General features: G+C 38.6%; 1 protein-coding gene across 1 annotated transcript in view; it reads right to left on the reverse strand.

Annotated features, from left to right (window-relative positions):
- The window catches only part of cdh22 (cadherin 22), a 290864-nt gene that overhangs the window by 149305 nt on the left and 128415 nt on the right, over positions 1-13144 (reverse strand). Inside the window, exon 4 of the mRNA XM_088607873.1 lies at positions 3883-4177. Within this exon, the coding sequence (XP_088463999.1) occupies positions 3883-4177 (295 nt within the window). The remainder of the gene's footprint in view (positions 1-3882; positions 4178-13144) is intronic.

The following is a 13144-nucleotide window of genomic DNA, read 5'->3' on the forward strand; positions in this document are numbered from 1 at the left end:
GGAAGCTCCACGCTGTGACTCATTAACTGACACTGCTGTGAACAGCACAGTGCCCAGCAGACAGCACTGACTTGAAGAGCTGCACATCTCTAACTGACCTCACTCCAAACTTTCAGGTGCTTTGCAGTATTTGGGAGTCAGTACTGAATGACACATGGTGGAAACCCTTATCAGTTTAAGCCCTTGCAATCCCACTGCTGGTCAGAAAGATGTGGCCACTGAGAATTCTGGCCACAACTGGTAAATGACATTGCCTGTATCCTAGAATAGTCATGGAAGCCCCAAAGTAATGATATTGTAACGCAACGGGGGCTCAGGCGGGCACCCTTGCCGCATTAGGTCGGCCCCCCACCGTCAGGGGCTCGAACCCGGGACTCCCGCATCACTCTGCAGGGACCCAGCCCGGTGAGCCAAAGAGAGATCTCTCCACAGCCCAGTAGCTGTGGTCCTGCTATCACAGGGAAGGGCGGTGACGTCACCTGCTCTGGTACGCCGGCTCTTACACAGTGCCTGTTGGCTGTAAGTGTTACACTCTCCCCCGCTTAAATCGCCGTCCCCGGCGAAGGGCTATCCCATCCCACTTCTTCTGACACCAATGTAATGCAACGGGGGCTCAGGCGGGCACCCTTGCTGCATTAGATTGGCCCCCCACCGTCGGGGGCTCGAACCCGGGACTCCCACATCTCTCTGCAGGGACCCAGCCCGGTGAGCCAAAGAGAGATCTCTCCACAGCCCAGTAGCTGTAGTCCTGCTATCACAGGGAAGGGCGGTGACGTCACCTGCTCTGGTACGCCGGCTCTTACACAGTGCCTGTCGGCCGTAAGCGTTACAATATAAACATATTCCATTGGAAGGCCATTTGATGTTTAAAGCTTTCCAGGTAGCACGTTATGCAGGAGTAATATTACATGAAAATGATGATGAGGGATGTCCTATTATTTGATACACAGATGTGTATGTTTGAATGTTCTGCTAACATAAAATCCCCATTAACAATGCATGCACTGCCATTTTAAAAACAGAGTTTTAAGCATGTTTTGCCAACCTTTCCCTTTGTTTGATGAGAAAGTAAACAGCCTGATATCTGGACAAAGGCCAACATACTGCACGGTGCCAGTGGCAGCAGCTTAAAAGAAGCACTGAAGCAATACACTCCAGGCTATTACTGGAATGAAAACAAATATACTGGGAAGCTTTTGTATCCCAAAGTATTTTTAGTACAAAGATGAAGTACAGTACATCAATTAAGCAGTAAATGTATACTTCCATCACATCTAATATCGACAGATGAGCGTATTTCTGTTTTTGTAAGATCCTACAATACTGCTTAACAATATTATTGTGCAGTTTTCAAAATCATCTGCAAACACAGACTGCCAGCAACTGCTCACCTCCCAAAGAGCAGAGCCAGAATGTCTCTCGAATACTTCTAACTGCATCACACAGTGACCTCTCAACAGATTCTTTTTTATTTCATTGTGTTTTTCTTTTTTTCATCTGATCTGATTACAAGCCATATGTTTTGAAAATGTGCAATGATTCGTTTGTATGTTTTTCTCATGAGATTCTAGTGCATTTCCCTTTCTTCCTTTCTTTCTTTTTGTCTACTTTCTTTACAGGAAGCATTCCAAAGCCCTCTTCAGCTCAGCAACTTAAACACACCTACTGAATAAACTGTAGTCAAGCACTTAATCAGTGAGCCACTCAGACAAACTGCTTTCCACACTGCAGCCTGATTCACACAGTGTACTTTTGTACATACTGTATGCACCCTATAGAAAATAGGACAATTTTTTTCCTGAGTGACTTCCTGTAGCTTTTTTTTTTAAATACACAGGTGGAAATAGAATATCCCTTTATATCCTCAGAGATAAAATAAATAAAAGAAGCAAATAAAGAAGCAAATGAGCATATAAAAATGCAACTATGAAGCTAATTTGGAAATTGAATGGTGGTCATTTTTCTCTACAGCCACTGATTAGCACCATGAAATTTCATTGTTTTCATTAATGGTGCCTTCATATGAAATTACACTTACAGGAAAAACCTCTGGGCTTTCCAGACAAGCTGAGTCTGGCCCTATCAAAATGAGTAGACATGAAGTACAGATCATATATCTGCATAAATTACATACCACCAAGCACAAAATGGACCAGACAGAAATAGAGTAATAATTTTTGGAAGCTAGATTTTGAATAAATTATCATGCAGGATCTGACACATATGCTCACAGTAAGCACATACTATATGTACACAGGGGAGTTATGAAATAGTGTGATTAGAGAAAAACACATTTTTTTCATATGGCCAAATAATATATAAAGTATAAATAGTTACTCTTTCAGCAGTGTCAAATAATTAATGCTATTCAAGCAGTCCTGTCAGTGTCTTCGAAGAGCCCTGACACCTGCTCTGTCAAATCTATCTTCCTAAACTGTGCAGGCAGGAGAGACAATGACCTTAACATAGAGACCCTAATCTGCTTCTATTAGTACTTGTTGTACAGGAGAGCAAACAAGAAGCTGAAAACAAACTGGAAATGCTCGACTAAGCACTCCTTTTATCTCATTAGTCCCAGTGCTTTGTTCAATGTATAAAACATGATGTGCACAACCGCTTAATGTATAATCTGAGCAGGAGTGGGAATGTGTGTGTGCTGGGGGTGTTCTCACAATAAGTAGCCAAGCTTACTTCCTTTTGTTTCTTTAAACAGCTACTGTACCTGTCTGTCTCCTCATGCTGGACAGTGAAAAAGCAGGAATTCATTTGGAATGGGTTTCCGGAAGTGAAAGAGAAGTTAGTGATTGGGGTTTATCCCCCTGTGCTACACATACTGTACAAACTGACACAGTCTCTTGCCTATTTTATAAAACAATTCTTTCCATCCTAGCCTCCAGTTCCTTTTTTAAAAATCATTTCAACATCCTTTCACTCGCTGTTTATTTCTTCCAGGTCTCAATTTATCTGTCTTCAACAATTCTCACCAGTTCACCCTGCTCTTGTAGATCCCCAAATCACCTCCACTGCCTTATACCTATGGTACCAACTCTTACATTGCTCTGCAGTTACTGTACTTGCATCCTAAATGTAATATATAATCCTGCACTGTGTAAGATCCTGTAGTTACTACTGCACTGGGAAATGCATGTTAGGTCTGAAACTAATGTTTTCTTGTGCTACACTGGATTTCACAATTGAAAGACATGTCTGTCAAAAAGCAAAATAAGAAACAGGGAGAAGTGGCATGAAGAATAGTGTTGTGCAATAGTGCAAATGTTTTACAAAAATGGCCCTAAATAAGACAGTAGCTTCATGATTCTTCTTCATTAACATTAATTTAATAGATAACAAGTAAACCAGGTGATAACCAGTTATTTACAGTGTTTAGGATAGGGTAAATATTCATTTTATTAGAGATTTTGAAGGTGGTAATCACATGATGTCCACCATGACATTTGGAGTGCCAGCATCTACAGATCTCAATCATAATCAAATGTAATGTTTTTCCAGACATTCATTTAAGAGTTCAGAAGAATATTTAGCAATATGGACTTTTCAATTTGTCTATCATATCTAACAACAGTGTCAAGTCATGTCAATCCAGTCAAGTACAAAGGCAGCAGGAATACTATCATTTGTGGTATGGTTATTTCAATCAGTAAGCATCAGACAATGCAAATTTCTTCCCTTGGCAGTGTAATGTGTGTGCAATAATATTCTGTTGGATAAACTATCTCATTCAAGGTCCTGCTGCTGTCCTGCATCTCCCTCAATCATAATCAAGTATCAAATAAATATTTTCAGATAATATTTTAAGAACCCTTTCATCGTCTTACCTGGTTATGAAGATTTAACCCCAGTTTTCCCTCCCTTCCCCCTTACCGATGGGTGACAACTCAGGCACACTTCCAATGTAGGGTCCCTCCAGAAACTTGGGTTCGCTGTCATTGATATCCTGCACCTTGATGATGAACTCGGACTCGGGTTCAAGTGGCCGGTCAGTGAGACGATCGCGGGCCTGTGCACGAAGTGTGTAGAAAGTCTTTTCCTCCCGGTCAAGTCTCTCAGTAGCATGGATGTCACCAGTGATCTCATCGATGATGAAGATAGTACCTGCGCCCTCACCAGATATGGTGTACTTAATGGAGCCATCCCCTTCATCTGAATCTGAGTGGATCTGCAGAGGAATGAAGGAAAGTTCAGGACCCTGTTGTGAATTAGATTTTCTATTGTTTTGTACCACAACCAAGTGCATTTAAAACATATATGACTTGTCCAACAATGGACAGCATAGTGGCATGGCAGTCAACGGTGCTGCCTCAGATTTCTTAGATGCTGGGATCAATTCTGTCCTTATCTACGTGTAGTTAGCATGTTCTTACTGTGTGCTCATGAGCTTTCACTATGTGATCCGGTTTCTGCAGTTATGTGAAGCAAACTGCCCATTTTAAAAATTGCACATGGACAAGCAAGCCTGGAATTCTTAATTTTATTTTTGGGGGCAAAAAGCAGTGCTCTTGAGATGCTGGCTTTGTTCTGGTACTTTGGAAATGTTTTTTTCTTGTAATTCCCTTAAGCTAACAATCTAAGAAAAAAAAACTAAATCTACACTAAACCCCTGCTCCCAGTTTCCAGCCTCCAGCCCCTACAGACTGATGGATGCAGACTGGAAGGTTTTCAGGAAATGCACATACTGTAACAATAAGAAGACTTTTGTAACAGAACTCTCTTCATAATTTTGTTTGCAGAGAATATACAGTATCATTGTTAATGCATGTCATAGACAGCTGGTATTTTTAACAATGAGATAACTCCAGCACTTTTTGGTATTTGAAAGTTTCTTTTCCAGAAGAATTTCTAATATACAGTGCCTTGCGAAAGTATTCGGCCCCCTTGAACTTTTCAACCTTTTGCCACATTTCAGGCTTCAAACATAAAGATATAAATTTTTTATTTTATGTGAAGAATCACCAACAAGTGGGACACAATTGTGAAGTGGAACGAAATCTATTGGATTTTTGAAACTTTTTTAACTAATAAAAAAATGAAAAGTGGGGCGTGCAAAATTATTCGGCCCCCTTGTGTTAATACTTTGTAGAGCCACCTTTTGCTGCGATTACAGCTGCAAGTCGCTTGGGGTATGTCTCTATCAGTTTTGCACATCGAGAGACTGAAATTCTTGCCCATTCTTCCTTGCAAAACAGCTCGAGCTCAGTGAGGTTGGATGGAGAGCGTTTGTGAACAGCAGTTTTCAGCTCTTTCCACAGATTCTCGATTGGATTCAGGTCTGGACTTTGACTTGGCCATTCAAACACCTGGATACGTTTATTTGTGAACCATTCCTTTGTAGATTTTGCTGTATGTTTGGGATCATTGTCTTGTTGGAAGATAAATCTCCGTCCCAGTTTCAGGTCTTTTGCAGACTCCAACAGGTTTTCATCCAGAATGGTCCTGTATTTGGCTGCATCCATCTTCCCCTCAATTTTAACCATCTTCCCTGTCCCTGCTGAAGAAAAGCAGGCCCAAACCATGATGCTGCCACCACCATGTTTGACAGTGGGGATGGTGTGTTGAGGGTGATGAGCTGTGTTGCTTTTACGCCAAACATATCGTTTTGCATTGTGGCCAAAAAGTTCGATTTTGGTTTCATCTGACCAGAGCACCTTCTTCCACATGTTTGGGGTGTCTCCCAGGTGGCTTGTGGCAAACTTTAGACGAGACTTTTTATGGATATCTTTGAGAAATGGCTTTCTTCTTGCCACTCTTCCATAAAGGCCAGATTTGTGCAGTGTAAGACTGATTGTTGTCCTATGGACAGACTCTCCCACCTCAGCTGTAGTTCTCTGCAGTTCATCCAGAGTGATCATGGGCCTCTTGGCTGCATCTCTGATCAGTCTTCTCCTTGTCTGAGCTGAAAGTTTAGAGGGACGGCCAGGTCTTGGTAGATTTGCAGTGGTCTGATACTCCTTCCATTTCAAGATGATCGCTTGCACAGTGCTCCTTGGGATGTTTGAAGCTTGGGAAATCTTTTTGTATCCAAATCCGGCTTTAAACTTCTCCACAACAGTATTACGGACCTGCCTGGTGTGTTCCTTGGTCTTCATGATGCTCTCTGCGCTTTCAACAGAACCTTGAGACTATCACAGAGCAGGTGCATTTATACAGAGACTTGATTACACACAGGTGGATTCTATTTATCACCATCAGTCATTTAGGACAACATTGGATCATTCAGAGATCCTCGCTGAACTTCTGGAGTGAGTTTGCTGCACTGAAAGTAAAGGGGCCGAATAATTTTGCACGCCCCACTTTTCATTTTTTTATTAGTTAAAAAAGTTTCAAAAATCCAATAGATTTCGTTCCACTTCACAATTGTGTCCCACTTGTTGGTGATTCTTCACATAAAATAAAAAATTTATATCTTTATGTTTGAAGCCTGAAATGTGGCAAAAGGTTGAAAAGCTCAAGGGGGCCGAATACTTTCGCAAGGCACTGTAGTACAAGCTACTAAAATAATCTCTCTCGTGTTAATATTTAATAAATCCTTAATTAAATATGAGCTCCTATTCTCCCTCTAGGGATTTTCATTAAGTATTTGCCACAAACCAAGGAAATAATGCAAGGTCTGTGTCGATATTGCATTTTTTTTTTCATTTTAAACCTTCCCCCAGCAAGACAAATGAATGCTCAGAAAATACACACTTATTAGGGTATCAATATTTAAGCGCTAATAAACCATTCATATCTCCGACAGCCAGGAATACAGAAGCCTAAAATATCAAAAGCTCTGGCTTAGTCAGGCTTAACAGTTGCAGAGTTGGAAGAAATCTTTAACAGTTAAAAACAGGTTTATGAATCACTGAATATACAGTATTCCTTCAATAGGGTTTAAGTCAACTAATATCAATCAAACAAGAGTGAAACACTAAATATAACATGCAGCACTAGATTAGTTATTTTCTATAAATTCATACATGTCAACCATGCAAAATGTAATGGTTCTTCCAAGACTATAGTACAGGATATCCTGTACTAGTCACAGTTTATTTCATTTTTACAACTTGCTATCAGCTATGGAATGTTGTGGAATGTTGATGCTATTGTTAATTTTTCAACCTTTAAGGCATTTGTTTCTGTAGATTTGAAGCATTCATTAAATTTCTTTTTTCTCCTGTGATATTGTTTTACCTAACAATTGTTTTGTCATATTTCTCTAGAAACATAGCACAGTGTGTCCTATCAACAGACTGGGGCATTTCTTCAGAAATTCTAAGCCAAAGGGAAGAGAACCCTCTGGGTTCTAAGTCTGGCTAAGATTCAAAGATCTCACAATATTTTGCAATTATATCACATTTTAAGTGAAATGTGTTCAAATGAAGCCTAGCAATATTGGTAATTTTATATTATTCAGTGCCTTTTCTGCCCTGCATTTTAAAAAATACACATCATCCTACACATACAGTGCAAAGGCATTTTAGTGAATGTCACCCACTTTGTATAATTTAAATGAAATTATTTAGTGTACTATTTGTCACCCAATTTGTATAACTTAAATGAAATGATTTAAGTTTTATATTTTATTGTTTAATATACTGGTGGTTTGACTGTGAGTAGAATTATAAACCACTAACATGCGCCTACTGGGGGTAATAGGTTGCATAATATAAAGAAAAGAAGCATGAATCTGTATCTGAATCCATCTGGCAGTGGGCACTGTTGCTTTCTTTCCCAGATTATTACAGAATGTGTTCATAATATTAGAAAATTACTTTCCCTTCTGCTCAGCCACTGCCAAGTAAGTGCACCAGCTTTCACCGATGCATTGTGAATATAAAGAGATCATATTTACCATAATAGAGTCCATATTACAATATGTAACTGGCTGAATAACAATCACTGGGAATCAACTCAGTAGCAGTGATTAGTAACTTGCATGTGAAGCTAAAGTACATTAAATAAGACTGAAGTAAATTGGTATGGCAGATTGCATTTCTCCATTATATTGTTGGGCAGAGGCCACTGACCACACAAGCATTGGAAGTGCCTCTGAATCACTGAAAGACGAAATATTAAACAACTGCAAAGGAATTTCACAACATTTTCCATTGATGTCTGAAAAGCCATCAACCCTTGTATTTGTTTCTCTTTGTTTTTTTTCTTGTCTACAAATGTATGTAAACACAATTACCAACTGAAGATCTGTTTGCGCTTATTTAATAAAACATAGACTCGGGTACTGTTGTTAATAGTAAAAATTCCAGAGCCCATTAATAGAATTTTACATAGATTATACGATTATCCCCTTAAGGCCTAAATGAATGCATTATTCATGGTTAGCTAATGAGAAATGAACCACGCATTGTTTATTCAAATGTTGATTATGCTTGGGAGCAGAAAAGCTTAAAAAAATTAACAGAAAAGAAACGCAATCTGGAAACTATTCATAACCTGCAAGTAAAGCCAACTAACAAATGATTTCATATTCCTAGGGCTTACAGTAACATTTTGTTATCTTAAAACAAGCTGGGACATAACAGAGAGGGAACTCATTGATTTTAGCCAATTTGCCTGCAGGTTTTAGTAAGGAAGGGTGTGTAATTTGCTTTCCAATGTAGGCTTATGTATTGATCCATTACTCAAGAAGTCCATAGGCCTGTGCCTCATCTGCAGGTGAAGGTTGTAGGTCAACTACGCATTTCTTTTTGGGCCTACAGATATAACATCCAACTGTTGTTAGCCAAAGACCCCAGTTCTGTGATTCGCCTTGAGTTTTTCCAATTTGTCTGAGCATACTTTTATTATATGTGGCAGGATCTCCTCAAGCTAAGATCTTGCGAGGTTATTTTTCTAACCTGCATTTTTAAATTCCTGTGAATATCCTGACATTATGAAGCTACTGTACATTTAAAAAAATAAATAAATTCAACTTAATAAAGGTTCCAATGTCAAACAAAGCTTCTTTAATTATATATTTTCTGGTTCTTATAGTAACAAGTCTCACAGTATATAATGATCCTATTATAGTGAAACTGCTCTGCTAGGTTGTTAACTTCATTCAAAACCCTCTTGGTAGGGGACCCATCTTCTGGTGTAGCAGCTTTTATGTTTATTTAGACAGTGTGGCTTAGAACGTTACTTGCAAACTGATACTTGCTAAGTCCACAAGTATCAAGTGCTGGTCAGGTAGCTATACTGGTTTAAACCCAGGATTTTCAAATAAGTAAGTCAGGTTGCCCTCATGGTGGAAACTGGACCCCAGGATTCTCAAAAATATAAAGGCTTATCTGTAACAACTGTAGATGCCTGACTGACAAGAAATTGCTTCATTTTGAGAAGTTGCTACAATATTTTTGACACTCGCTTTAGAATGTTTTGAGAAACATGGCCCATTTTGCAGACTACTCTTTTAAGGATTGTTTGGCCATTTAACTCCAAAGTGACAGGTACCATTCTAGGGCCATGTGGTGAAATGGGGTAGCTGCAGAATTCAAATTACCATTGACTTTGGGAACTGCTGCACTAATTGACTTGAAATGTGGTGAGCTTCATCACATGCAGACCTGTTTCAGAACCTCACAGATTGCAGTGATGCTATTCAGCAATACAGAATACTTCTAACAATGAACTAAGGGCCCATGCAAAATGGAAACAAGGCAATGTGAGAATGCTCAGCAGTGCCACAGGTTTGGGCATTCTGCATGTACATAAAAAACCAGGAATGAGGACTGCCTCCAAGCACTACTTTCTCACTGCCTCTGACAACCTGTCTCCCACGGTACTCGTAAAAGGCTCTCCCATCGAGAAAAATAATTAGCCTTTCATGTTTCATTTCTTGAGCACTGGAACGCTCTCAATTGAGCTGCCATCAACCACCCATGTGGTCACAAAGCAGGCTGCTGACACACCAATCTGCTCCATTTCACACACTCTGCCAACAGAGTGAAGGTTTTGTGAAATTCTGTTCTTGCATGATTGCAATACGCACCAAAATACACAGTACAACTGTGCAGGGCAATTGGCTTATAGCAAAGCTGACCTGTGATTAACAAAGTGAAACAATTACCACCTTTCTAGGCATGACAATATTCCAAAAGCTGGAAAAAGGAAGAAACGAAAAAGATCTGAAAAGCGAGTGACACGTGATTTATTTGAATTTAGATCAATGTTAGGAATCTAAAAGATAGTAAATGTAACAAGGACTTTTAACACAGTAATAAAGAGGCCACATACTGTATGGTGCAGTTTAAAAATATTCTCAAAACATAGAAAATGCAGTGTTTTATAACACTTTGGATTAGGAGTCTGCAAATCTCACTTACAGTATACTTATTCCACTTATTCATTGTAATCTGCAATATAATAAATAACATTTTATTCCATTAAAATGATTAATAAAATGATTAACAACATTTATTATCAAAGTCGGAATGCTATTGTATATGCTCAATATATAATTGAGTGTTACAAGCTTGTTTACAGAGTACATTTGCCAACCTTAGGGAACAGTTTTGCCTAGATGTAAAGAATGTGTAGTTATGCATTATTTAATTTTCTGTTTGAAAGACATGACAGAATGTTCTTACAACAAACAGTGAAGAGTGCTATAACACAAATCCACTATTTTTCATCACTCCTCCCCCACAGATAAAGCAGCTTGTCACTATTTGACTCAGATTTGTACTGTACTGTACATAGAAAGCATAGAATTCTTAGAACTAAGAACACATCCACAGACTGGAGTTTCAGACGTTCAGAGTCTGCCTGTGTGGACTTTTGAAATAAAAGTGAAAATACATTTTATTATCTCAATTACTTATTTTTAAAAAGACTCTTACTATATTTTTGTCAAAACAATATTTATTAATGTTTGATGTAGTAAAAACATGATTATTCCACTTTCTTGATGTGCATTTTGATGCTTTGAGATGTTTTACTAAAGAAAAATTTTACCCTCTTAAACACAACAGCAGTGGGAAAGGTCACTGCAGAAAACTTAAAAGTCAGAACAATTGTTTCAGTTTATAATTTATTTAAGTACTCAAACATTCAGTTAATTAAGGAGTGTTGGTTCAGTTCTGGACTATCAGGGACCAGAAAATATTGAGTCCTTTTAGATCACTCATCATCAGTGTGTTGCATTGATGAAACATTGTGTACATGCTGTGGATCAATGACATCACGGAGCCTGCAGCATCTACTGTACAGTATTTTCAGAACACTGCAAAGTTATAACGATGTAAACAAAAATGAAAACACAGTTTGATTTTCTTGTATTGTATCCTTCAGGCAAATAAAATGAATTTTGATATAATCCAGTTTTCTTCAGTTCTTAGGATACTGCCCCCCAAAATTAAAATTCTATGCCTCAGATGTCACAAGGTCACTAGGCCTGAGCTTCCTCAAGTGATGGAGCACAACTGGCTGTGCACCCCCAGGGTACTGTTCAAATTAGTCACATCAGGGTGTTCCAGAAAAAGAACTTGCAGAAGAAGTAATTTTGAAAATGTCTCTTACAGAGACATGATAAGAAGCAACAGGTAGCTGGTTTATAGTGAAAGGCTACCATTATAAAAAATATATATATTTGTCGATCAGTGAGTATGGTAATCTTAGAAACTACTCAGCTCATGAGCAAAAAATTATTTGGGATAAAATATGACTAAAAGAAGCCAATGATAAAACACACACTCAATGTATTTTATTCTGTATTACCGTAATTAAAGTCTCTGATACATATGGCGATTGATGAGCCCAGCAAGGCTAGTAGCAACTATTAATAGTTTTTGACATATGCCCTGGCTGCGTGGAGCTCAATAACTCTCTGTAATTTTATTAATAAAATCATCTCTCTCTCATGCCTTCTAATTTATACATCAGCTCTTTGCTCACCTCTCTGCACACTTCAGTAATGACTTACTTGTAAATGTAGATCCCTCTCTCTCTTGCTGTCACTCTGCATGCAGACCTGCTACCAAAGTTAATGGCTCCTAACTGTGAAATAATACACTGCGAGAGAGACTACTTGGATACAATATTATAGAATTTTATACAGATTCTACATCACAGAGATATATGATCACAAGCCAAGCAAGGCAGGGTTTAGTGTGGGGGTGTCCTAGAGAGACCCAATCTATTCTTTAAAACCCAATGTATTCTTAAAAATCACCTTTTCCTCAAGAGTGTTAAAACACCTGTAAATTACTGATCAATCAGGCAAGTCATTTGTTTAATTAAGTCAACTCTGACCCCTAAAGTCATTAGTTTGGATCTAAGCATGAAATCTTAATGACTTTCTTCCCAAAGAGGAACCCCCAGACTCAGGACACGGAAACACACACAATAGAAAGTGACAGCTCAAAGAAAAAAAAAAAGGATGTGAATTAAACAGATTTTGATGGGGTAGGATTCCATGCTCATTTTCTACAGGAACAGTTTCTGATAATTAAGTCAATCAAGAGCCTGTTTTGCCCTCCATATAAAGGTAGAATAGCTGTGAGGAAACAATAAAAGACAAGAGACTAGATCTCTCATGGTGACTGCTGCCTGGTGGGAAGGTGAAGCGGTGTCCCAAGCACCCTGCAGACTATGAAGGCCTAGAAGAGTCCGAGATCCACAAGATACAAAATCTGAAACATGGACAAGCCCCTGTCATCAAGAGTATGAACATCGCTTGTATTCCGGAGTGTATAGTAAAATCAGTTTTAAATTTGTGCAGGATCTCAAATGCAGTGCAGTGTATGATATTAAAGATGTGTTAATATCTTTATGATTAGAGTGTGTGCAAAACTTTTTGAGGTACTGTATTTATGATCAATGAAGAACTGGTCACTTTAGCATAAAATGTGGATAAGAAAAGAACAGGAACGTCAATTACTTTGTTATTCTTTCTTATTTAAGAGAGCTGGGATGAATGCTACCAAATGTTAACTAATTAGTACAACACACAGCTGTGGTAAATGCTTGTGGTTTTTTTAAAAGGGAGTAATGTTATACTGTATTAAGAACATAAGAACAATTCAAAAAGTGAGCAGGCCATTTGGCTGATCTAGCCTAGCCTGTTTGGTAGTTATGTTGTTTATGTACAATGTTCCCATCCAAATGTCTGGTTTACATCCCAGATGCATACCACATACTCAAATGCTCA

Source organism: Lepisosteus platostomus, chromosome 15 (assembly GCF_059453375.1).
Source record: "Lepisosteus platostomus isolate fLepPlt1 chromosome 15, fLepPlt1.hap1, whole genome shotgun sequence".
NCBI lineage: Eukaryota > Metazoa > Chordata > Actinopteri > Semionotiformes > Lepisosteidae > Lepisosteus > Lepisosteus platostomus.